The sequence below is a fragment of the Cervus canadensis genome, chromosome 5 (genome assembly GCF_019320065.1).
Source record: "Cervus canadensis isolate Bull #8, Minnesota chromosome 5, ASM1932006v1, whole genome shotgun sequence".
NCBI classification, from domain to species: Eukaryota; Metazoa; Chordata; class Mammalia; order Artiodactyla; family Cervidae; genus Cervus; species Cervus canadensis.
The window spans coordinates 36,614,994-36,642,911 of NC_057390.1; the positions used below are offsets into that span (position 1 = coordinate 36,614,994).

At 37.8% G+C, this 27,918-nt stretch overlaps 1 protein-coding gene across 3 annotated transcripts in view; it reads left to right on the forward strand.

Moving 5' to 3' along the window:
- The first annotated feature begins 8,034 nt into the window (after positions 1–8,034).
- The window catches only part of CFAP36 (cilia and flagella associated protein 36), a 30,057-nt gene continuing 10,173 nt past the window's right edge, over positions 8,035–27,918 (forward strand). For 2 of the 3 annotated variants that reach the window (XM_043468605.1, XM_043468606.1), the window contains exons 1-5: positions 8,035–8,386; positions 11,188–11,252; positions 11,842–11,943; positions 22,570–22,684; positions 26,121–26,208. In XM_043468605.1, the coding sequence (XP_043324540.1) occupies positions 8,272–8,386; positions 11,188–11,252; positions 11,842–11,943; positions 22,570–22,684; positions 26,121–26,208 (485 nt within the window). In that variant the 5' untranslated portion in view covers positions 8,035–8,271. The remainder of the gene's footprint in view (positions 8,387–11,187; positions 11,253–11,841; positions 11,944–22,569; positions 22,685–26,120; positions 26,209–27,918) is intronic. The other variant, XM_043468607.1, reaches the window with a different exon arrangement.

Consider the following 27,918-nt stretch of genomic DNA (forward strand, 5'->3'; position numbering starts at 1 on the left):
TGTTGAAAATTTTATAGATTATGAGGAACACAAAACAAAAGGCAATGAAATGACAATGGAAATTCTCTGATGCTACATCTGCAAATGCAATAAAAATCTTAGGGTTTGCTGGAGAATTTGAAGATATGGCAGGTAATTATTTATTTGCCAACCCATGGAAACCTCCTCCATCCCTTTGCTGCTATATAAACCAAATAATCGTGAATATTTGGTAAGAACCTATAATTTAGAACTTCTAAAAAGTCTTTCTACAGCCAGGAAAAAAGCGATTGGGAGGATTAAAGCAGAGACCTTTTTTCTTTCTTTACTTGAAAGCTGAATTCATACCATTTGGAATAGCAATTAGGTAGTTCATTAGTGATGTTTTATATGTTCTGTAAATTATATATGAAAATGACACTTCTGTTGCATTGGTATTTTTAAGCCTCTTGCTAATAATAACTTTAAGCCATCTGATCTAGAATGCAACCATGTTTTGTTAAAAAAAAAAACCCTGCTCTGCTAGTAGTTACACTTTTACTCTCTTCCCCAGAAGCAGAAAATCGAAATGGATTCTTTTTAGGCAAATATGAGGTACCATGTACTCCAGTCGCCATTCATATATTCATCAAATATTCATTGTGGATCTCTTAGGGTGAAGCATTGTGTTGGAGTTGGAGATATATTTATGAAAATAAAGAGTTTAATTCTCTGAACTTCTCTGCTGGTCCAGAGGTTAAGATTCTGCCTTACAATGCAAAGGACATGGGTTTGATTCCTGGTTGGGGAAGTAAGATCCCACATGCCTTGGAGCAACTAGGCCCACAAACCACAGCTACTGGTCAGTATGCCACACCTAGAGAGTCTGTGAGTTGCAGTGCAAGATTTGGCATGACGCAGTGAAGATCCTGTGTGCAGCAACTTGGACCTGATGCAGTCAAATAAATAACTAAATAGCTTACTTCCTTTGGAATTTATAATCATTTCTCTAGTTCTCCCCTGATTAAATTAGCAATCTTCTAAGTATCTGAGATATATCTGTGCATAACCATGATTACTGCAGAATGCACAATGTTTCTACTTAAAACTGAAACCCTTAGGTACACAGGTCTTTAAAAACTGCCTGCTGTATGATTTAGCAATTCCACTTTCAGGAATACATTTTCATGAAATGATAAAGATTAGGTGCCAAGATTTAGTTACAAGGATGCATTTGTTTTAAAAATAGTGTAAGAAATAGCCTAGGTAAATATGGAATTGTTTAAATAAATTGTATTACAGCCACACAATGGAAAAGTAGGTGGTTGGTATAGGCTGAATTGTTTGTGTACCCCTAAAATTCATATGTTGAAACCCTAACCCCAGAAGTGATATTAGGAAGTGGGGGCCTTTGGTAGGTGATTAGGTCATGAGGGTAGAGCCTTCATTAACAGCTTAGTGCCCTTACTAGGAGACTCTGGTGGGCTCCCTGACTCCTACCACTGGTGAGGACACAGCAAGAGGACGGTGATTTGTAAAGCAGGAATTGGGCTCTCACCAAATCTGCTGATGCTATGATCCTGGATTGCCCAGACTCCAGAACTGGGAAAAAGAAATTCCTGTCTATAAGCCCCCCAGTCTGTGGTATTCTATCAGCAGCCCAAACTAAGACAATAGGTTTCCTTCAAAGGGATCATGTAGACAGGGAAAAACTTCTGTGATATACTATAAAAGGAATATGGGAAGTTACATTGTTGCTTAAGTATCAAGTACAGGGAAATTCAGGCCCTGACTTTGTGCTGACACTGCGCAAGAAACTTGACCTCATAATTTCAGTTCTTCTACCAGTTATGGGCTGGATCATGTCCCCCAGATTTGTACATTGAATTTCTAACCCACAGTACCTAAAACTTTGACTGCATTTGGAGGTCCTTTCAAGGGGTTATTAAGTTAAAATGAGGTCATGGGCGGGGGGGTTGGGGGGGGGGCTAGCGCAATATGATTATGTAGGGAAAGAGAAAACTTCTCCTCTATTCTTTTAGGTTTAGTTATTGGGGCTGGTGAATTAAAACTGACAAAAGACAGACTGACAGAAGAGGCTACAATTTTATTAATATTTAAAATTGTATATGCATGGGGCCTCACCAAAAAAGTGAAAAAATCAAAGGGCAGACAGATTTGGGGGTTTACATACCATTTTAACAAAGGGTGATAAACTGGAGGAGGGACTACACAAAGAAAATAGGGCTTGGGCTTCTAGTGCTGACAAACAGTGCAGAAGTGATTTGGAAATATACGGGGAGGAGGTGGTTAAGAAATCTTCTAATGGAAGACAAGGGTCATTTTAATAGAGTCTGTTATGTAGACTCACTCCAGCACTGACTCCTCATCCCTAGTGATGAGAGTGCTCGCCTTGTCTCTGCCTAGTAGGTTTCTCATGGGAAATTTATGCCCCATTTTACACAGATGGAGGAGAGTAGAGAGCTGTTTCTGCATCTGCTGTTTCTCAGCTGACTTCAGCTCAAAATAATCAACATGCCAAAGCGGCATATTTCAGAGTGCCACATTCTGAACCCCTTCAACTGATGTCCTTATGAGAGGAGGAGATCTGGACACAAATGAGTAAAGAGGGAAGACCAAGTGGACACAGTGAGAAGGTGGCATCCAGACACCAAGGAGAGAGGCCTTAGAAGAAACCAACCCTGCTGACACCTCAAAGTCAGCTTTCCAGTCTACAGATCTATGAGGGAATAAAACTGTGTTGTTTAAGCTGTTAAAATTAGAAACAAAGAGAGAATGGCTTTGAAAATTCCCTCAGCAGATAACACCAGCTTACTCATATAAACAAGGCTTAATTTAGCTTATTTTGTGAGACCTACTTGACCTGGGTCATTTCTTGTTTACACCTCTGGAAATCATAAGCAAAACTGGAACTGTTTCCCAAGGTTGATATGAGATAATTACTGACAAATTCCCTATCATTTAAGAAAATTCTAATATTATAACCAATCACTGTAAAGAATAAAGAGTCACAGCTTTCTTACTACTACATAAGCTGCTTTATGACAATATACCCCTGGGCCTCAGCCCATGTTTTGGCTGAAAAGCTCCTCCTCTGCAAACTGTCTTTTTGATGTGTGCACAAAAAACTTTAACTAATTACTACTTTCGTGATTCACTGGTTTTACTTGGGGTATTTCTTAACCTTTGACAAAGCCACCCAGAGTGTGGTACTTTGCTACAGCTGTCTGAGCAAACTAATACACATCATCTGGAAGATGGGCGAATCTTAATACCATCTTCACTTAGCTCTTAAGGTTGTCTTGAGTCAAACAGACATAAATTCCTTTGTAGACTATGAGGTACCATACAAATGTAAGTAGTTGTTAGTACAGGGTCCCTGAGAAACCTGGAGGAATGGTGGCTCAGTGGTAAAGAACCTGCCTGCCAATGCAGGAGATACGGGTTCAATCCCTGGTCTGGGAAGATCCCACATGCCTCTGAGCAACTAAGCCTTTGTGCCACAACTACTGAGCCTGTGCTCTAGGGCCCCGGGAACCGCAGCTACTGAGCTGCAGCTACTGAAGCCTGCTCGCCCCAGAGCCCATGCTGAGCAACAAAGGAATCCACCATGGTGAGAAGCCCCCAGTACCACAACTAGAGAGTAGCCTCTGCTCTCCGCAACTCGAGAAAAAGCCTGCATAGCAACCAAGACCCAGCACAGCCAAAAACAAAATAAATAAAATTAAATATATAGAAAAGCCGCTGATTCATGATGATGTTGACAGAACACAACAAAATTCTGTAAAGCAATTATCCTTCAATTAAAAAAAAAAATAGAGTCAGACACGACTTAGCAACTAAACAACAATCTTAACAAAAAAAAATATCTTGTTAAGATGGAACTTTTTGGGGGAGTTTTGATCATTTTTTTTAATTTTAAAGAAAATTATTTAATAGTGATAATCAATTAATTAGTGATAAAAATGAGAACATAAATGCTGTGCTTTGGTTTATCTGCTATTTTTTCTTTCATCAGAATTCCTATTTTCAAATTTTAAACTTTTTATTTTGTATTGAGTTATAGCCAATTAACAATGTTATGGTAGTTTCAGGTGAACTCAAAGGGACTCAGCCATACATATACATGTATCTATTCTTCCCCAAACTCCCCTCCCATCCAAGTTGCAACATAACACTGAACAGAGCTTCCAGTACTATACAGTAGCTCCTTTTGGTTATCTGTTTTAAATATAGCAGTGTACACATGTCCATTCCAAACTCCCTAACTATCCCTTCCCTTAGGCACTCCTAAGCTCCTTCTTGAAGTCTGTGAGTATCTTTCTGTTTTTAAGTTCATCTGTATCATTTCTTTTTAGATTCCACATATAAGGGATGTCATATGATATTTCTCCTTCTCTGTAAGACTGAACTTTATAACCCTTTAGTAAGGTAGAGATTCAGTCCCACAAAGGGATGTAGAGAACCAAGAGATTTCAGTAAGACTGCAGTAAAGATCACAACTGACTAGTCAGTGGAGACAAGGAGAATGCAAGTTGTTAAAGAAGATGTAACTTACATATAACAATAATAGCTAACATATATCGAGCATTTCCTAACTTACCAACACATGGTCCCAAGTGTTCTCTAATTAAACCTCTTATCAACTCCATGTAAAGGTACTGTAAATATATGTGTATGTGTGTGTGTATATTTATATGGGTATGCTTATTACCTATTTTGGTCTTTTCCATTACAAAACACAACTTCAGGAAGCAACCTAGATGCCCATCAGCAGACAGATGGATAAGAAAGCTGTGCTACATATACACAATGGAATATCACTCAGCCATGAAAAAGAAAACATTTTAATCAGTTCTAATGAGACGGATAAAACTGGAGCCCATTATACAGAGTGAAGTAAGCCAGAAAGATAAACACCAATACAGTATACTAATGCATATATATGGAATTTAGAAAGATGGTAACGATAACCCTATATGCAAGACAGAAAAAGAGACACAGATGTATAGAACAGACTTTTGGACTCTATGGGAGAAGGCGAGGGTGCGATGATCTGAGAGAACAGCATCGAAACATGTATATTATCAAGTGTGAAACAGATCGCCAGTCCAGGTTGGATGCATGAGACAACTGCTCAGGGCTGGTGCACTGGGATGACCCAGAGGGATGGGATGGGGAGGGAGGTGGGAGGGGGGTTCAGGATGGGGAACACATGTAAATCCATGGCTGATTCATGTCAATGTATGGCAAAAACCACTACAATATTGTAAAGTAATTAGCCTCCAACTAATAAAAATAATTGGGAAATAAAATAAAATAACAAAAAAACAAAAACAAAACACAACTTCAATATGAAAATTTGTTCATCTGTAGCAGACAAAATTGCCAAAATGAGAAGTTGTGATTTTTATCAAAAGAGACCATGCTGTGCAGAACTGCAAAACATGAAAAACACTACTTGCCTGAACAAAGTGATATACGGTAAAATGTACAACACACACCTTTCCTTTACATTCTTACTTCAGGGCATCCACCTGCATTGCCCTAAGAGTATGAGCACTGTTCTTTGGAGTTTGTGTTTATTTCACAATAAGCATATTGAATATATTATATTAAATCTGTATAAGCATCCTGCTTATAAAAGTCCCAAGGACTGAATAAAAAGGAAATCTTTACATTTTGAGGAGAAAATTGCATTAATACAATGTTTTGAAATAAATGAGAAAGCTTGCAGGCCTGAGGGAATTCACATTGGCCACATTCAAGAAAGACACTAAGAAACTTCCCTGGTGGCTCAGTTGCTGAGAATCCACCTTCCAGGGCAGGGGACTGGGGTTCTGCCTCTGATCAGGGAACTAAGATCCCACATGGTTTGGGGCCGCTAAGCCTGCCTGCCGCAACTAGAGAAAAGCCAGCCAGCCGGGACAGAGGATCCCACATGTCCCAACTGGGACCTGATGCAGCCAAATAAAACAAATGAATAAATATTAAAAAAAATGATGCTGATAAAATAAGTGAAAGGAGAGTTTGTACATTCCAGTTATTATCTGCTTTGAGTGGAACTTGAAAGCACTTGAGACTAAAGACCCTAATGCCAGGTAATGCTGAGTTCAGTTGGACAGAATTTTGCGGCCTTCAGGCTCATTAGAAATCTTACAAGTAACTTTTTCATGAAAGGAGGAAATTGGCAAATAGAAGTGGGCTTTCTCTTTTAAGCTGCTTTAGAAGACAGAAAAGGAGAGCAATAAACCATAGTAATCCACTGCTGGTGTCACAATATATTGGCTCCTCCAAAATGATGTCCTTCTTTCCTTTTACCTCTTCTCAGTATTAAAAAATCACCACAATTTACCACACCCATTTCTAGTAAGTGATATTTGGAACATGGCTATCCATTAAGGAAAATAACTATTAATAACTTACTGGCTACCATTTAAAGTCTACATAGAAAATATAAAACTTCTATATGGCAGAAGACACAGTGAACTAAAAGACAAATGACAAATGTGTCACTGCAACATGTGATGAAAAGTTAAAATTCTTGTAATCAATAAGAAAAATAAATCCCAATAAGAAATGGTCAAAAGATATGAAAAACAACACAGGAAGAAACCAAAGACTAATCAACATGAAATAAAGCTGACGTTCAAATTTGAAAATGCAAATTATGTATCATCTTTAACCTAGTAGATTGGTAAAGGTATTTTCCAAAAAGGTTTTTAAAAATAGGTTCAGAAATCTTTCCTTTGGGAATTTATCCAAAGTGAACAATGAGACTAGAGTTGAAAAATATGTATATGTGTGTTCATTACAGAATTGTTATTTAAGAAACTGAAGAAATGAATCTAGCAATTGAGGATTGGTCACATAAATCAAGGTATAAATACTCTCTCACTTAGCAATTCTGCTAGGCTGTATCCCTTGGAATAGTCAATAAAACCAACAGTTCTTAGAGACACAAAGATGTTCATTTCAGCTGTTTATAGAAGGGAAAAATGGCATGGTACATACATCCACACTATGGAGGGAGAAAATAACGGCACACTAATCACATCTATGCATCCAAGTAAGATACTGTGTGTATATTTGTTATTGTTTAATCTAACTTGTGTCTGACTCTTATGCGACCCTGTAGTCCTCCAGGCTCCTCTATCTATAGGATTTCCCAGGCAAGAATACTGGAGTGGATTGCCATCTCCAGGGGATCTTCCCTACCCAGGGACTGAACCCACGTCTGCTGCATTGGCAGGCGGATTCTCAACCACTGAGCCACCACGGGAGTCCACTGTTCGTATATACATGAAATGTGAATTTAAAAACGCTAGCTTATAGAATATCATGTAGCTGTAAAGAAACGACAATTTTATGTTTACATGTACAGATGACTATACTAAGTGAACAAAGTTCAACAAAGTGAACAAAGTTTCCTAACTGTACATATGATCCCATGTATGTAAATACATACAAAGTTGTTTGAAAATATTTTGGGATGCCAAGTACCCTGGCAGAGACCTTTGAAGACCCATTCCGCAAAGGACTCCAAGCTAAAAGTAGTTAGTATTATTTAACATTAAGGGTTGATTACTTAGACATTTATTTAAAGGAACACTGACTTTGATTTTACTCCTGAAAAGTTCCTAATTCTAGTTATTTCTATCTACGCCATAAAGACTCGCCGGCAGCTACGGGATGCAAACTGACGCTGGGACAATCAGCAAATCTTAACAGAGCTACTTTCCTCGGGTTTGTATTTTCAAACAAACAACTTTTCGATTACAAACGTTTCTGGCTCAGGGGGTCGGAAAATGGTCGGGAGTGAGCGGTGGGGATACAGCAAAACCTTTTCAGTCAGAGACCAGGAGAGACGGGCCCTCGTGGCGCCATTTCTAGTCCTTGGTCCTACGCACTTCTGTGGGAACGTTGAGATTCCTGGATTTCCAGCCAATGGCTACAAGTCAGAGCTACCAGCAGCTCTGGCCAATGGGTGGAAGGCTATCTTTCGACTGTTCTACTCCTTCCCAGCCAATCGTAAACGTTCTTCAAATGCCTCTTTCTAAGCTGCGCAGGCTCCGAGGAAGCTGGCTTTACTTCCGGGCGGCTGCCGGAGGCGGCTCCGCTTGTCGCCATAGCGACCGTTTTACGTTAAGTGGTTTGTAGTTTTCAGCCAGGTGACTGCGGAGACTGCGGGGGCACTTCGTTCCCCTGTTTCCTCTCGGTTCTCTGCGGCCGAAAGGCCTTCTAGGATCCGGGGATCTGGCCTAGGCTTCCGCGGCGCCCCACGGGGGCGGAATGGCCGCGGAAGAAGAGGACGAGGTGGAATGGGTGGTGGAGAGCATCGCGGGGTTCCTGCGGGGCCCGGACTGGTCCATCCCCATCTTGGACTTCGTGGAGCAGAAATGTGAAGGTAAAATCCGAATCTCGAACCGTCAGTCCTTGCTCACCTCTCTCACACCAACAACCTCTCCACCAGCCGCCTCTCATCTCCTGGATCTCCACTCCTGTCGACCAGGTTTAGAGCTGGATTTTTAGGATGTGTTGCTGTCACCGCGCCTGTCTTTCCCACGCTAATAAAAAGGGGGACGAGATACGTCTTCGCCCTGGGCCCAAGCACGCATTCGAAAAACATTAGACTTTAATCCTGTGTTGAGTCTCTCACCCCATCCTGCACCTTTCTGCCTTGGGCAGGTGACTGTGTGGGTGTCTTCCTTCATCAGCTTCCCCAGTGACTTGGGAGGAGAGATGTCAGTTGCTTCTGAGTTCCTTCTGATTCCAACTGTTGGCCAAAAAGTGGGTGGGCGAGGGGTATTGTGATTACTCCGGTAGGCCCAGAGCCTGTAATCTCGGTGGTCTGTATTCCCTTTTTTTGAGCGCGCTCTCTCGGTTATATAAAAAATGGAGGGTATCTTCCAACAAATGAGGTATGTAAACGTGGCATAACCTTCCCTGTGAGGAAAGAGTACCTCCAGGTTTAATCAGTTCACGCTTTGGAGCGCTGTATTCAGTTCTTGAAGATAATTTGGAGACCATTTATGGAAAAGGAACCAGAAGCGATGTCATAAGAATAATTTCAGGCTGTTGTCGTGGTTGTTTAGGTGGCCAAGACCTTAAGGGTAGTAATATCCATTAATCGTTCGAAGGTCTGTCGTATGTTGGAGGGATTAGACTTGTTTTTTTTTAAGGTTCAATGGGCTACAGCTAGCGTCCCTGGGTACAAGCTAGAGGTAAACAAATTTCTGTGAAGGAAGTGCTTCGTAACAGAGAGTATCCTGGATAAATTCGCCTGTCTCAGAAGGTAATGAGTTCCCCAGGCCTTAGCAGTGTTTGAATGAATCTGATAGCACCTTAATGGAGTTATTACAGAGGGGAATTCAACTGTCAAATGGTTGACTATCATGAATGATCTGTTAAGAGTCCTTTCAACCCTAAGTTTCCATGAATCTTGTAAAGATGAAATTTACTTTGACCACTGAATCTTTTCATTACATTCTCATTGCCATGAGCAACATTCAAATAGTATTTACTAGGTATTGTTCTTTCAGGTAATTTTTAAAAGAAGTGCAAAATAACTTTTATTTCTCCTCCATTAAAGAATTTTAAATGCTATTATGAGACTGAGGAAGCAGGTGGTGTTCTGATCTCCTTTAGGAGAAAAAAAGAAATTAGTCACCTTTTGATTCCACTTATGCCACTGAACCTGAACCTAAATGCTGAAGTGGCAAAAAAAAAAAAAAAAAGTTATTTTTATCCCCAAACGTTAAAAGTGGCTGCATCTCAGTTATAACACACCTGATTGCATAATTTTATAGGGAAATAGTAATCTTCAGACTTGTAAACATGTAATGTAGTAATTTGGCTTCAAAATTATCTGAAAACAGCTTTATTAGCTGCTATATTGCATGTATGCCCAGTGCTATGTAGAATAGATGCCAAGAGAAATGGAAGTAACATTTCAGTGGCACTTGAAATAATAGTGTTTGTATTTCACTGACTTTGGGTTGTCAATGTGCTATTCTTCACCTTAGGTAATTAAAAAATCAGTTTTGTTTAACTTTGTAAATGTCAGCATTTATTTCAACATTTATTGAGTGTCTTTGAGCCAGAAGTTGAGGATAGAAAAGTTAATAAAACAAGTCTTTGTGCTTGAGAAGTTTATAGTTTGGTGGGGAAGACAAGCAGGTAAATGGAATTTTAAATGTAAAGTGACCAGATGTTATTATAAAGGTAGACATATGGTGCTGTGTATTCAAATAGTTCTGAGGAAGGAATCTAAATAGTCGAGGGAGTTGGGAGTGGGTAGCAGATCATGGAGAATGTGCCTCTTGCAGTATTTTGAAGAATGGTTGGGAGAAGAGGTACTGGGTAAAGGCAAAGAGATCCAAGAAGGGCTTGAGCAAAGACCTGAGGCTTTGAAGCACCTTCTATGTTTTTACATTTGTCCACATTCCAAGTAGTTGTATACTGTTATGAGGGCAAAGTGTGGGTTTTGGAGTGGTAGGAGATGAGACTTGGGATCCAGTCTTGGAGGGTTTTGTCTGGGATTCTGAGTATTTTATATTTATTCTCTAGGCAAAGAACTGAAGAGTTTTTAATTGAAGAGCTTTGAATAGAAAATTACTGATGTTAATTTTGTATTTTAGAAAGAATGGGGGAGTTTTTTTTAAAGGTGGCTTATGGTTTACATTACAGTTCATGAAATTGTCTTTTCCTTGATCACATTGTAGCTTTTTGAAGGAATATGTATCTTTCTAATCTACATTGTTTCACACATATAATCATTGAGTAAACATTTGTTTTTATTCATTTTTATTTCATTATTGATTTATATGTAATAAAGAAAGAGTCAGTTTCAGTAAAATTTGGATCAGCAAAGTTCCAATATGGTGAAATAATCTGGAACCTGTTGTGAAAGGAATTATTTAGAAACTTACCAATAATGTTCCATTTGAAATTTGTAAAGAAATTGTTGCCTTGTATTATTGATTGAAAAGTAGCAAATTAGTGTTCCTCTCCCATATGAAGTAGCTCTTAGGTATAGGAAAAAAACTTGTTTACAATTAATTATTATTTTTTTAATCCCCCAAATTTTAAAGTGGAAGAGCTAGTTTACAAGAATGAGTGTTCTATTTGTAAGTTCTATTTGTGGAGCTGACTTTCATATTTAATGAGATTTTTTTACAGTATGCAATATTTTTCTTTTAAATTTAGTTTTTGATGATGAAGAAGAAAGCAAATTGACTTACACAGAGATTCATCAGGAATACAAAGAACTAGTGAGTATTTTAAAACTGATTTTAAATATAATTTGAATAATATTAATTCAATCTGTTCTAAATTTAAAAAATAGACTTGTCCATTTAAATTCCTTAAAAAATTCCAGTCTACCCTAGTAGTGCTATCAGTTTCATCAGACTCCGGGAGTTCTCTGTGCATTTCCTCCATAAGACTCTAGAATGTAAGGAATAGATTTAGGACAACTATTTTAAGGGATCTTGCATCTGATCTTTAAATTTTATTCCTGTTCTTCTGCAGGTATATCCAGGGAAGTGTTCATTATTAATTTAGCCATGTTGTCTTGAGATTTTAAGAAATGCCTGGGTAGCACAAGGATTATACCAAATCAAACTTCATAATCCTGGCCAGTTATTTCTGGTAGAGGAAATTCCATTTCATTCTCTGCAAAGATTTTCACTTTTAGTTGTTTGGGTTTTTTTGGTGAAAAAGTTTGTCACTGCCGTATAATATAATTTTATGTAGATTAATAGTTGCAAGCAAGAATTTGATTATACTTTTCTAAACTCAATATAAAAACTCATTTGGAATCTTTCAATGTAAATTGTAAAAGTTAAACTTTTTTTTTAGGTTGAAAAGCTGTTAGAAACTTACCTTAAAGAAATTGGAATTAATGAAGATCAATTTCAAGAAGCATGTACTTCTCCTCTTGCAAAGACCCGTACATCACAGGTTTTTGTGTTTTTCTGCTAATATATAGTTTTAACAAAAATGCCCAGGATTCCACTTAGATTTGCTATGTTTGATTGTCAAAGTATAATATTCTAGAGACTGTAAGAATGAAAAGCCAATTTAACACATATGGATTCTTTCTTTATAACTACCTTGAGAAAAGATAATTTGAGGCATTAATAAACTGATGCGATTAAAAAAGAACTTCCTGTCAGAACTATAATAGATCATAGGCTTTATGCAAAAAAAAATTTATTTATTTAGGTTTCTAATGGTTTTGCAGTTGCCCTTTTTTTAATCTTAGCAAATACACAGTACACAGTTCCTGGGGCTTCCTTCTGTTAGAACTAATTTTATTGTCTCATTGGTTCTGCAGTGCTGAATTGAAGTAGGTTTTGGGTATATTTGTAACATGTTTACTGGGGGTTCATGCTAGCTGCTGTTTTAAGCACTTGACATGTGTTATTTCACTGACTCTTCCTAACAGTCCTTAAGAAATTGGTACTATTTATTTTATTTTGTTAGAATTGAGAAAACTATTGCACATATATATTAAGGAACTGGTGCACAGTCTACAACTAAAGTAACAAAGCCAGAATATCAGCTCAGGCTCCGAGATTGAGTATAGAGATATGTTATTACTACCCAAATAGGCTTCTCAAAGAGTTACTTTAGCTTTTCATCTTTTACCAAATTAACTATAATTCCTTAGTGAGATGATAGGATTATCTAGGATGTGATCTCAAATTATCATTTTCAACCTCCTGCTGTCATTCTATAGTACATTACATACTATAGTAATTCTGGCTACTTGTCTTTGTAAGCATTGGTGCACCTGGCTTTGCTCACAGTGGTCCCTTAACCGGGAATGCTCAGCCCCCACCTTCTCACCACTCCATCCTTTCCTTACCCAGAGAAACCCATCTCATCATCAATGAGATGCTGCAATGCAACTTTCCTTATATCTCTAGTCGGACCAGTACTCATTCTGCCCCGCTGAGCACTTTTACATTTTCAATTCAGTTTAATTGCCTTGAATTAAAGTTTTTTACAAGTCTACTTACCTTGAAGAATTTATTGAAAATTATTAATTAGTATTTAGATTTCTTTTAAGGCAGTGGTATTTGTTTTTATTTTTCTTGTATTTCCAGAATATTTTCTTCTTTGGTTAATATTTGTCAGCCTCTTAATTAAGCTATTATGAATGAATCTGAAATACTTTGTGAAAAAAGATGTTCATAGTAATAGTAGTCACATTCATCTTTTGTTTTCATCATAGGATAACTTGTGAACTCAGAATTTTAAAATACTGTTTTCAGATCAAGAGTAACATCTTTCTGCTTTGTTCTGTTACATAACACCTTTTGATTTGGAGTTGATTCGTAGTACAGTCTTGTTATATACAAGCATGGAAACCTTCTGACACAGACAGACTTGAATTTGAACTTAGATCTTTTGATTACTTTCATTTATCATGGACAAAGTTGTTTTACAGTTTTTCTGTCTTGTCTATTCCAATTCTCAGTTTGAATATCTGTAAAACAGGGATAGTATCTACTTTGAAAGGTTTTTGTGAGATTTGAGCAAAAATGTTCATAAAACATTTAGCACAATACCTGACACATATAAGGTGGTCTATAAATGGAAGCACCTTGTAATTAATGGCAGCTATTTTGGTGGTTGATTAGCAGGGTGCTAATTAGGCCAGGGTCATGTATTCAATCCCCATGTGGACTAGTTAGCTTTATTCTCTTCTGGAGCAAACTTAGCCCCAGATACTAAGGGCAGTATGACTGAATAAGCACAAGGCTGTCTACAATAACCAGAGAAACAGCCCAGAGCCTGCTAGATACTGCTTTGCAGCAATACTCTAATCTTTGTAAATAAAGATCAGAATGCTGATTCCATTATGCTAATTTAGAGTGCCTATAAGGAATTCAAGAAACCAATTGTTAGTTCAGGGTAGTTTAGGAGGTACTTTTTCTTTTGTTTTGGTCTGTTTGGTTTGCTTTTGATTTTTATAAACAGTTGCTCGCTCCCCTCTCATTGAACTGTACTGCTAAAGATGACTTGCAAAATTCTTTTCAATTGGTTTGGTCACCATTAGTCCTAGACCACTGGTCCTGGCATTCTTGTATATTAAAATCAGCAGGAGTTGTAAGGAGTACATCAGATGAAGATGTCTGGTTTTAAAAAAAACAACCTTTTATTTTTTTTCCTTCCTTCCTTCCTTCTTTCCTTCCTTTCTCTTCCTCTCCTCTTGTCTCTTCTCTTCTCCTCCCCTCCCCTTTCCACCCCTTCCATCCCTTCCATCCTTCCTCTCCCATCCTCTCAACTCTCCTCTCCTCTTCTCCATACAGCTTGTGGGATTTTAGTTCTCCCACTAGGGATCAAACCTGGGCCCTCTCTGGTGGAAACACAGTCTTCACTATTGGCCTGCTGGGGAAGTCTCAACAACAGACTTTTTAAGAGCATGTTTTCCTGTCATACATGTGTAGCTTCTCAAAAAATGCTCATAAATTAAGATACCTTTCTAAAAAGTTCAGGAATATATGATAATAGAATGCATATTGAGATATTATTTCAGTTTTGTTCAGTTGATTTTGTAATTTTATGGTGTTTTCAACTGAAATAGGCAAAAGTGGCTTTTTTCATTGCTTGTGATTTTTTTTGGTGAGGATAGAGCTCATCACTGATTTCTATGTACAGCAGGAGCCAGGGATGACTATATGGCAAGAGACAAAGTATTTTTTGTTTTTGTTTTTGCTTTTCACTTGATTTACTTTGCCTTATGTAAAATAGAAATTAACGCTTTCAGAAACATTTGTCTTCTCATGTTAATTTGGGAAAGTTATTCTTTTTTTCCCCAAGAACTTCTATCACTAAAATGACTATATGTATGGTATAACTTTCATTTTCTAAAAACACATACTGGATAATTAATAATATTTTGTGTGATTGCTCATAAGATTTTTAAAAATTAATAGACTTTTTTTTGGAGCAGTTTTATGTTTACAGAAAGTTGAGCAGTTAATGTAAGTGTCTTTTTTTATTAAAGTCTTTATACTACTATAAAGTGTAGTATATTTGTTGATGAGCCAGTATTGATATATGATTGTTAAGTCCATAGTTTATATTAAGGTTCACTCTTTGTGTTGTAAGTTCTGTGGATTTTGACAAATACATAATGTCATATATCCATCATTACAGTATCATACAAAATAGTTTCACTGCCTTAAAAATCTCATATGTTCCACATATTCATCTTTTCCATCTTTACACCAAACCTCTGGCAACTGCTGTTCATTTTACTGTCTGTGTAGTTTTGCTTTTTCCAGAATATTATGTAATTGAAATCACACAGTATATAGCTTTTTTCAGACTGACTTCTTTCACTAAGCAATATGAATTTAAGTATTTTCATTTTTGATAGTTCTTTTCTTTTTATTGCTAAATAATATTCCATTTTAGGGATGTACCACATTTTGAAGGTGGTATATAACCTTTTGAAGGAAATTTTGGTGCATTCCAGTCTTTGGCAATTTTGAATAAAGTCACTATAGCTATTCATAGTCAGGCTTTTATGTGGGTGTAAATTTTTCATCTCATTTGCGTAAATACCTGGGAGCAAGACTGCTAGATCATATGTTAAGATTCACTTTAACTTTGTAAGAAACTGCCAGACTCTCTTCTAAAGTAGCTATATCATTTTACATTTTTACCAGCAATGAATGGGAGCTCCTGTTGCTCCATGTCTTCAGTAACACATGATATTGTCAGGTTTTTGGATTTTAACCATTCTAATAGATATGTAGTGATATCATTGTTTTCTTCTGCCCATTTTTAAATTGAGTTATTTATTTTCTAATTGTTGGGTTGTAAGTTTTTTTGTATGTTTTTGATACAAATCTTTATCAGATCTGTTTTGCAAATATTTCACAGAATATTCTCCTGTGGCTTTTCTCTTCATTCTGTTAACAGTGTCTTTCACAAAGCAGAAGTCTTTTTTATTTTAGTGAAGTCTGATGTAGTGATTCTTTCATTGTTTATGGTTTTGATATTTTATCTTAAGAAGTCATTGCCAAAAGCCAAGGTTAGCTAGATTTTCTCTATGCTATGTTTCAAAATTTTGTTTTTATGTTTAAATCTATGATCCATTTTAAGTTAATTTTTGTGAAAGGTATAAGGTCAGTGTTTAGATTCCTTCTTTTTTTCCATGTAGATGTCAGTTGTTCTAGCAGCATTTTCTAGAAAGATGATCCTTTCTTCACTGGATTGCCTTTGTTCCTTTGTCAAAATCAGTTGACTATGTCTTTGTTGGTCAGTTTTCAGGTTCTGTTCGGTTCCATTAATTCTTTGTCTGTTCTTTCACCAATGTCATACTGTCTTGATTATTGCAGTTTATAGTAAATCTTGAAGTCATGTAGTGTCAGTCCTCTGACTTTGATCTTTATCAATTTTGTGTGACTGTTCTGGGTCTTTTACCTTTCCATATAAATTTAAAAATCAGTTTGTTGGTATCCACAATTGCTGGGATTCTGATTGGGGTTGCATGAATCTACAGATCAAATCTGGGAGAAGTGACATGTTAACAATGTTGAGTCTTCTTATTTATTAACATGGAGTAGCTCTCCATTTATTTAGATCATCTCTGAATCCTTTCATAAGAATTTTTTAGTTTTCCTCATATAGATCTTGTGCATATTTTGTTACATTTATTCCTAAGTACTTTTTTGTAGTGCTAAATGTAAATTGTATTGTGTTTTTTATTTCAAATTCCAATTGTTAATTGCTTTGTTGTTGTTTAGTCTCTCAGCCGTGTCCGACTCTTTGTGACCCAATGGACTGCAGCAAACCAGGGATCCCTGTCCATCACCACATCCTGGAGCTTGCTCAAACTCATGTCCATTGAGTCAGTGATGCCATCCAACCATCTCGTCCTCTGTCATTCCCTTCTCATGCCTTCAATCTTTCTCAGCATCAGGTGGCCAAAGTATTGGAGCTTCAGCTTCAGCACCAGTCATTCCAGTGAATATTCAGGGGTTATTTCCTTTAGAATTGACTGGTTTGATCTCTTTGCTATCCAAGAGACTCTCAAGAGTCTTCTCCAACACCACGGTTTGAAAGCATCAATTCTTCAGCGCTCAGACTTCTTTATGGTCCACTCTCACATCCATACATGACTACTGGAAAAACCACAGCTTTGACTAGACAGACCTTTGTCAGCAAAGTAATGTCTCTGCTTTTTAATTTATGTTGTCTTGGTTGGTCATAGCTTTTCTTCCAAGGAGCAAGCATCTTTTAATTTCATGGCTGCAGTCACCATCTGCAGTGATTTTGGAGCCCAAGAAAATAAACTCTTTCACTCTTTCCTTTGTTTCCCCATCTATATGCCATGAAGTGATGGGACTAGATTTCATAGTTATACTTTTCCCCCCCTTAGTCCTTTGAATCAATAGAAAGGGTTTCACATCATTTCTATAGGCTATGCTATTGAATTTCTGCAAATAAATAATCATTATTCTTTTGAGAAGTAAAAGGAATCTATAGCTTTTCTTTGAAGTTCTATCTTTATTTGTATAGAATTGTAAGAATTATATAAAATTCTTTAAGTGTTTGATAGAATTCATCATTGACCCCGGCTGGGCCTGGTGCTTTTTGTTTTGGAAGATTACTAATTATTGATTCCATTTCTTTAATAGATACAGACATATTCAGATTGTCTGTTTCTTGTGTGAGTTTTAGCAGGTTGTGTTTTTTAAGAAATTGGTCCATTTCACCTGGATTATCAAACTTGTGGTCATAAGAATGTTCATAAAATTTCTTTATTACCTTTTTAGTGTCCATCGGATCTGTAGTAGTGTCCCCTTTTGCATTTCTGGTATTAATTTATGTCTTTTTTTGTGTGTCTCACGTCCTGGCATGTGGAACCTCCCTGACCAGGGATTGAACCAATGCCCCCTGCAATGGAAGCACAAAGTCTGAACTACTGGACAACCAGGGAATTCCACACCCCCCACCCCCCGCCTTTTTTTAAAACTTAACCTGGCCAGAGATTTCTTAATTTTATTTATTTTTTAAATAATTAACTTTTAGTTTTGTTGGTTTTCTCTGTTGATTTTCTGTTTTCCAATTTCATTGATTTCTTCTCTAATTTCTATTATTTCCTTTCTTTGGATTTAACTAGCTCTTTTTTTAGTTCCTAAGATGGAAGCTTTGATTGTTGATGTTGGTTATTTCTTCTTTCCTAATACATGCTTCAGTGCTTTAAATTTCCCTCTAAGCACTAACTTTTGCTACACCCCACACATTTTGATAACTTGTGTTTTCATTTAGAAATATTTCAAAATATTTCATTTAGAAATATTTTTAGAGGTTCTCTTAAGACTACTTCTTTGATCCAGGTGCTGTTTTAAAGTGTGTTTCTTAATCTCCCAAGTATTTTAGCTGTTTCTAGCTATTGTTCTGTTACTGTTTTCTAGTTTAATTCTGTTGGGTCTGAGTGTTTCCTCTATATGACTCCTGTTCTTTTAGGTTTATTAAGGTGTGTTTTATGGCCTAGAATGTTGTCTATTTTGGTGAATGTTCCATGTGAACTTGAAAAGAATGTATTTTTCTGTTGTTGGAAAAATGTCAATTTGATCTAGTTGACTGAAGGTGCTGTTCAGTTCAGTTATTTCTTTGTTGATTTTCTGCCAGCTGATTCTGTCCATTACTGAAGTTTCCAACTATGGTAGTGAATTCATTTGTTTCTCCTTGTGGTTAATAGAGCAGCATAAATGCATGAAATCACTTGTAACTTCAGGCTAAGTAGGAACACGTTTGGAAGTTTTTAAAACTCACTTAAGTCAGATTCTGAAAGACTCTAAATGTTCATATTTTTGTCAATGTGCCTTTCTCAAACATATATGACACCACATTTATTTATTTATACCATTTATCTCATAGTATTCTTTCAAAGTAGTTTGGCATTTCAATTAGTTTAAAGGATACTTAAGATTGTTGTTGTTTTTAAACCACTTGCTAGCTTTTTGGAGTAACTCTTGTATTTAGTTCCTCTAATTACCCTTATTGGAAGCTCTTAGGCAAAGAGTGATCCATTTCCTTGGACCAGAATAGCCCAATTGCTGTACAGTTGTTAGGTTTAGCACACCAGTTTGATATTTAATCAAAAGGCCCAGAACAATTACTTTTATAGGACTTTTTAGTTTAAAAAAAATACTTTCTTGCACTGCTTAATTCTAACACTCAGCCAGAAAGTTACTATTTTTCCTTCATTCTCAAATGAAAATTTTCTATCAGAAATATCTTTCCAATGAGAATGCATTTTGTAATTGATGGCATGTTATAATTTAGTTGATAGGGTTTTTTCCTTTTCTTATTGGTATATGAAATAATGGTTTATTTTGCTGATCTATTGAGTCTTAGAATTGACAAAATACTGTATTACTATTATTATTGTTGTTATTATTATGCTAATTTGCAGGTGAAGAAACTAATGCCCAGAAGCCTAAATGATGGATACAGAATCAAACAGCTAACATATGGTTAAGCTCAAAGTAGCCTTTGATATCAAGGGCTTATTTTTCCCCCCATTGTATCAATAGTTCTCAAATTTAAATGTTATAAGAATTATCCGGGGAGATACATGGTCCAGAAATTTAGATTAATTATGTCTAGGGTAGGGCTCAGGAATATGCATTTAACAATCCTTCTTTCCTGCATTTCTTAGAAGGGTTAAAAATACCCTTTGAGAAGCCCTGCATTATATGTTTAAGGATCAGCTCAAATGCAGACTTGCTGATAGCTCTAGCTGACACAATGCCATTAGGATATTTAATATCCTTCAAGTGTTTATCAGTGACAAGGATAGAGAACTTGATATTATTAATAAGTCTAAGAAGACCAAGAACAATGTTATGTGGTTGTGTAATCCCACAAAGGTGCCCTGGCGGATCAGATATACTACTCTATGACAGAGGCTGGCTACAGTTGTCTTTATTTATTTAAATATTTTTTATTTTTAAAGGAAACTTAAAAATTATTTTTTAAATTGGGGTTAGTTACTTTACATGGCTGTGTCAGTTTCTGCTGTACAGTGAAGTTTCTCATTAGTGATCCATCTGATCCAGCACTTGTCTTTAATAGTGCTCTATGGGCTGTAACTTTCAGGTAAATACCAGTGAAGCCTATTTGCCTTCCCCTGCCCTCGGCCTTTTGAACAGTACTTGGGAATTTAAAGGACAAGGAACTTTTTTTTTTCCTACAGTTGACTCCTTGTAAATGTCACTACTTTTGCACTTTATTTTGCTTGACTGTTTTGTTTTTGTGTGGAATGTGAGCTGGTTGCTGCTGGAGGGACTCCTTCCTCTTTGCTCAGCACTCTTGGATGGAACATTTGTTGAGGTGTGTCTTTGACATTATCACTGCTGCCTACCTGGTGAACAGTAGCACACCCTTGGTTGCCTCTGTTTGATTCCTGTGGCCAGCTTTTTCATGAATGTCATGTAAAGCTTGAAATAAGGTTTAGTAAGGTGAATAACGTCTGAGTGTTTTCTTTTGGGTTTTCATGCATTTCAGAGCTTATTCTTCTTACTGATTAGTTTGGGAATTTTTTTGCTTTTTGATATAATAAATAGTTCTCTGTAGTTCTCTGTAGCTAAAGGAGTGTTAATGTGGGTACTCTAGAGTAGATGAGGCGGAGAAGGCAATGGCAACTCACTCCAGTACTCTTGCCTGGAAAATCCCATGGACGGAGAAGCCTGGTGGGCTGCAGTCCATGGGGTCTCACAGAGTTGGACACGACTGAGCGACTTCACTTTCACTTTTCACTTTCATGCATTGGAGAAGGAAATGGCAACCCACTCCAGTGTTCTTGCCTGGAGAATCCCAGGGACAGCGGAGCGTGGTGGGCTGCTGTCTATGGGGTCGCACAGAGTCAGACATGACTGAACCGACTTAGCAGCAGCAGCAGCAGCAGGGTAGATGAGGAGGGCATGGCAACCCACTCCAGTATTCTTGCCTGGAGAATCCCCATGGACAGAGGAGCCTGGCGGGCTACAGCCTATGGGGTTGCAAACAGTTGGACACGACTGAGTGACTAAGCACAGAACAGTGCAGGGTAGCTACTGTAATTGTTGTTTCTTAATTTATTACACTTCAGTGTCATCTAGAAAAAGATTTCACATCATAATTTCTGTCTCTTCCATGAAACTTTTTGCCTATAGGACTACTACTGTTGTGTTCTCACATCATTCCTACCACGTTAGGCTTATTTTCCAGACTCCATTTTTTTGGCATTTCACTCAGTTCAGTCTCTCAGTTGTGTCTGACTCTTTGCGACCCCATGGACTGCAGCACACCAGGCTTCCCTGTCCATCACGAACTCCTGGAGCTTGCTCAAACTCATGTCTATTGAGTTGGTGATGACATCTGACCATCTCATTCTCTCTCATCCCCTTCTCCTTGTGCCTTCAATCTTTCCCAGCATCTTTCCCAGGGTCTTTTCCAGTGTCAGCTCTTTGCATCAGGTGGCCAAAGTACTGGAGCTTCAGCTTCAGCATCAGTCCTTCCAATGAGTATTCAGGACTGATTTCTTTTAGGATTGATTGGTTTGCTCTCCTTGCAGTCCAAGGGACTCTCAAGAGTCTTGCTCCAACACCACAGTTCAAAAGCATCATTTCTTCAGCACTCAACTTTCTTCGTAGTCCAACTCTCACATCCGTACATGACTACTGGAAAAACCATAACTTTGATTAGATGGACCTTTGTTGGTAAAGTAATGTCTCTGCTTTTTAATATTTGCTGTCTCAGTTGGTCAGCTTTTCTTCCAAGGAGCGAACGTCTTTTAATTTCATGATTGTAGTCACCATCTTCAGTGACTTTGGAGCCCAAGAAAATAAAGTCTTTCACTGTTTCCATTGTTTGCCCATCTATTTACCATGAAGTGAATTTTGGCATTTGTTCTTATTTAATTTGGCAATTTTATTAATTAAAGGATTATTTGTAGTTACTGCTTTATCACTAAACAGTAACTTTCAGTTGGTTGGTGTTTAGTCACTAAGTTGTGTCCACTTCTTTTGCGACCCCATGGATTGTAGCCACCAGGCTCCTCCATCCATGGGATTTTCCAGGCAAGAATACTGGAGTGGGTTGCCATTTCCTCCTCCAGGGGATCTTCGTGACCCAGGGATTGAACCCACATCTCCTGCATTGGCAGGAGGATTCTTTACCACTGACCCAACAGGGAAGCCCCAAATATCAGATTGACAGAATCTAAACCAAATAGTTATCATTATTTTGACTGAAAAACAGATTTGTATACTGAAGTGGTAACTTTAAAAGAGTAAGACTAATTCCCATGTTGTTTATCAGAGTTGCTAAGCACTGGCTCATTTGGAAAATGTGTCACTGTGTGCCTTAGCCTTGTGGGGGTGGGAGGGGTTAGAAGATCAGCCTCTTGAGAACCCTACTTTAAAGGCTTTTAGAAAAAAATCTTAAAATTGTCCTTTTGAGTCTTCTAGTCATAAATAATAAGGCAGCATTCTTGAATTAATGCACCTTTGCAGTGGAAATGATTTGAGCGTGTGGGAAATAGTTCTGTAACTTGCTGACTTCTTTCCACAGGCCATTTTGCAACCTGTATTGGCAGCAGAAGATTTTACTATCTTTAAAGCAATGATGGTCCAGAAAAATACTGAAATGCAGCTGCAAGCCATTCGAATAATTCAAGAGAGAAATGGTAAAAGGTTGAATTTAGAAATCTAAGTGCTAAGTGCATTTTGTTTTGGTGTTAGTTTTAACTAATATGATCTTAATGTTGCTGCTTTGTATAAATTTATTTCAAGTTTGAAAATCTAGGGCTGACACTTAAGAGATACTAGAGTGTAAACTTCCTGATAACTGATTGGTTGACATCTCAAAGAAAGCAGACCAGAATTTGATTTAATGTTTCAGGTTTCAGGGAGTTCGGTTTTTCTGCTCAGCTGTCTTGTTTATGGAAGTCAGTATTTTTGAGTGGTCACACTTACAGTTACTGTTGAGTGTACAGTTACTTTCTCCCTTCTGGCTTTTAGAAGACAGTGGTTCTAAAGTTTTAGTGAGCAATTAGAAGCAGTTGAGGGCTTGTTGAAACACAGTTTCTGACTCAGTAGGTCTGGAGTGGGGCCTAGTACTTTGTATTTTTAAGATGTTCCTAGCTGTGGCTGAAGCTGCTGGTCTTGGGGTAGCGCTGAGAACTAGGGCAGTGGGCGGACAGCACTGTGCGGCCGTCAGGGGGAAGAGAAAGCAGAGCTCACCGTCCTGGTGGCCGCCTTTCGCTTTATCTTTTCCTTAACTCTCTACCTGAACTCAGTTTTTTCCTAGCTCTTCCTGCTTTTCTTCCCTTCCTGTGTACTTGAACTCTACTTGACATCTTGATTCAAAACATCACACTCTAACCATACTTCTTGTTACTGAACTATCTCTTTTTCAACCCAGATGCATATCTAAGTTTCCCATTTCGGACTCTAGTGATCTTAATACCTGTGTATTACTTTGCTTAATAGATTGCCACGGATATTCCTTATCATGCCTATATACTGTCTGATGGTTTGGCAGTGGGGTCTTTCCTTTGCTTGTTTTTTGAGCATATTAGAGCTATAGTTTAGTTGTACTATTTGCTTTTAAGGATCTGGAATATGCAGCAATAAGGCTTCTGTTGTTACATTGCAAACATTAGACTGTTGGAGGGTCTCTTGTGGGTTAGACTGTTGTGGGTTCTCCTCTCATTTGTCTGAGGTGAGTAAAGACCATACTCCTAGAGCCAACTACCATCATATCTATTCTCTCAAATGCATTTCACAGCAGGGAAGAGCTGTTGTCCATGAAGTGGAGATAAAACCACCCTAACCCTGAACAAAGCATGACACTGAACTGCTGCTTTTGTGTAAAGTTTGGAAAACAGTCTCTTTCTTTTTGTTTCTCTACCATGGTTTGCTTCATAAGATCCTTTTCTCTTGTGTTTTCCTGTAACTATGCTTTTTATTATGACCTACAGGATAGAGAATCTGAATAATTACTTTGTGTTATTTCACATTGCTTTAGGGGATCTTTTGATAAAAGAAATAGGGAACTTGATAATGGCACTCTGCAGTTTTTAGAATTTAACTGGAAACAAGATTTTAATGAAAAGAGAACAGGTAACCATAGCTTGTATCAGCTGGGAACCTCAAGTTGCCATTAGCAGAATACCTCAGAGAATATGGCCTAAGCAATAAGAAATTACCATCTCACAGAACCAGAAGTAGAGGAAGGGAAGGCAGACAGACAGGTCCAGGCTTGGTTCATTTGGTGGCTCAGTGATGTTTTCCAGGAGCCCTGACACTTTTCCATTTTTCCTCTGCCATTCTTAGCATCTTCTCTTAGGATTGCACTCGAGCTTTCATTGAGTGCACACTCAACAATATCTCATGAAGAAAAGCGGTGCTTCTTCCTGTACATCTCCTTTTATAAGCAAGACAACACATTCATGGAAGCCCCTTAGGAATTTTCTTGTCAGGTCCTATTGGTCAGGATTGGATTCACATGGCTTTCTAAACCCTCTGGCAGGGCGAATGAGACCATGGTGATTGGCTTAATTCATGACTCACTCTTTTGGGGTGGGGTTGGGCCCTGCCTCTAAGTACTTGGCTGCCTGGTAGCTGCACACAGATGGCTTCTGTTAGCAAGGGAAGACCAGGGGAATGATGGGAAATAATGCTGCAGTCAAACCACAGAGTGGGACAGTTTGCTTACATTTAAACATAAACTAATACTTAGTTTCTGCCACAGAACTTTTAATACTTGTATTTAAGTATCTCACTTAACATAAATCCAGGGGAAAGTACCTTAGAACAAAGTTGATTGTACTCAAAATTGCAGACTGTTTGTGTGAGAAAAATTCAAAGGCTCTCGGAATTCTGGTTGTATCTTATCAAAGAATTTGGGGCAAGTGCAAATCAGAGCAATATTTTGATGGTTTTGAAGAATTGCATACTGTTGTTTTATTCTCTCCTTAGTTTTTAAAATTTTCCTTAGAAAGATCAATAGGAGAATACTATTTATATAGCTTTTGACTAAGCAAAAATGCACTTAAGATCAATGGGTTATATAGAAGTCAGTTTTCTGGTTGTGATACTTATACTACAGTTTTGAAAGATGTTTCATTGAGGGAAACTGGGTAAAGAGTGCATAGCATCTCTGTGTTATTTCTTACAACTGCATGTGAATCTGCAATTATCTCAAAATGAAAAGTTTAATTTAAAATGCACTTAAACATCAAGGGCATTAGAGTAATAACGCTACTTTAATTTAGAGCAGATCCAAAATCCCATCATCATATATGAATATGAAAGGTAAATATTAGGGGATATACTGTTAATGTTTTGGGAATATACTAATTATGGATAAAAGCAGAACACTTATTACCATCTACCTGCTTATCAGGAAGATATAGGTAATAAAGTAAATTAAACCAATACTTAAAATTACTTGCCATGAATTACTCTTTGCCTTGGGCCAAAGTTGGTGCTGCCCTAGTTTATAGTTATTATCCCAATATCTGAATAGATGATCTGAGAGCAGAGATTGTTTTATTCATCTTTATATTCCCCTTAAGTGCTTAGCACCATGCTTTTTTGCATGTAGTAAGCAGGGCTCTTTTGGTAGCATATGTTGTAGTATGAGTGAAGAGTGTTAACATGCTGTTTCAATTAACAAAGCATTTTATATTTTGCTTTGTAAACTCTTTTCCCTTTTAAATAATACTTCTGAGAGCATAGTTTCATTATTAGGACCTTGTTAATTTCATTGGTATGTCCTGTGTAGTATGTGATTATGGACGACATAGATTATATTAATTTCTATTATCATATATTATTGTCATTTTAAATACAAAATACATGGTTACCGAGAGTCATTTCTAGGTGAAATTGTGGGTTTTCTAACTGTTTTTTTTTGTGGAGCTGATTCCTTAAAAGAAGAAAAAGTTAAAAAGACCATAGTTAAAAAGATAATAAAAACATAATAGCATAAAACATTTTTTTAAAGTGATAGATCTTAATAAACTACTTTGTACTTCTTGATGAACTAGAATAGTGAGAAATAAAATGTTTTCAGTTGAGTTGATATTCTCCTGTGTGATCTCTGGTTTTGAACAGGTGTGCTACCTGACTGCTTAACAGATGGTTCTGATGTGGTCAGTGACCTTGAACAGGAAGAGATGAAAATCCTGAAAGAAGTTCTTAGGTATCCTCTTTAATTATTTGAATGGATCATTAATAACATTGCAATATGATCTGTACATAAACTTTTTATCCAAAAAATACTGTCAACTAGTAAAATGTCTAAATTCTTTCCTAAAGACCATGAACATGATTTATCACTTTATTTGCTTATAACTATGTTTGTATTACATTTCTTAATGGACATATCAGCCCAAATGGGAGGGTCTTCCTCCACGCCCATCATGGGCCTAGGAAACTAGCCATCAGTGGAAACAAGGTGTGGTAGATGCAGCCTGATGCTTGGAAGGGCTGTTGTGGCCTGAGCTGAGCAGGAGACTGCATGGCTTCTGGATCTTGGTATTAGAGGAGGCTGATGCCAGGTGTCTCATGGGAGGGGGCTGGATATCCAGGCTCCACATACCAAATAGCTGACTATTTGCTGGCCTCTTATCAATGGGCTTCCCTTGTGGCTCAGCTGGCAAAGAATCTGCCTGCAATGTGGGAGACCTGGGTTCGATCCCTGGGTTGGGAAGATCCCCTGGAGAAGAGAAAGTCTACCCACTCCAGTATTCTGGCCTGGAGAATTCCATGGACTCTACAGTCCATAGGGTCGCAAAGAGTTGGACACGACTGAGCGGCTTTCACTTTCTTATCTATTATGTGATTGTCAGACAAATGCCTGGCATGGAATGTGCAGTCCAGTAAAGGGGATTTTTTTTCCCCCCCTTAAAGTCTGTTGTCCCCTGACCCCTAGGGGAGTTTGAGAAGGGAGGGCCAATTGCAAAATGTAATATTTAAGTCTATGGGGATGTATTGGTTTAAGGCAAAAGGATTCCTACAGCTGCTGTGTCTCCTGCAGAGTGGAGCCTTGGCCTTTAGGGGCCCTGGCTCTCCGTTCTAACCACATACATGACAATCTTCTAGCATCCTGTGGTCCTCCCACCTTCCCAACTTGTCCGCAGTTCCAAAGCAGGAGGGAGGATAGGCAGGATGGTGGTTAGAAGGATGGGCCTAGTGGGAGTTTATGGAAGGAGCTCTAGGATTTAGTCCTTCATTTCAGGGGATTTCAGTGAGTGTGGGGAGGGAGGCAAATGTGGGGCTGAACCCAGGCCTTTCCTGCCAGGTCCTCCTTTCCTATGTGCCAGGTGAGGGTATATAGGAGCCCGAGACAACACAGAGAGCTTTGAGTTTACAGATTGGAAGAGTTCAGGATATTTGGTAGTTGGTTTAGAAGACTGATAGTTTTGACTTATATTGGTTGCTTCTGTTGGTTGATTGATGGTTTGAAAACTAATCAGTATTATACTTTTAGATTTTATTTTCTGTAGGCTTTTGGGGGAGGGGGTGTGCTACTGTATAAACAGTGGAACTTAATTATGGACATGTAAGAGAGCTGACTTGGCTATTTTCCTAAATCAGACTGCCTTTGTGAGCAGTTTACAAAGCTGATAGGGCTTTGGTGTAAGGGCATCAGGAGAGCTTTGTGATAGCTCATCTGCCATGGAGAAACTAGAATGAGGAGAGAAATGGATCTTATCAGGGGACATGTAACTAACTGATCTGTCTAAAGTGAGAGATCAGAGTCCATATTCATGGAATTTGCCATTCAGATTTGGGTTTAGAATTTCAAACCTGTGGGTTTTTGTTCAGCTAGGAGTCCTTCACCCAGGATATGGGCAAACCTGTGTTTTACGTTGCTTACCACATTATGCTGTTCATGTCTATGCATGTC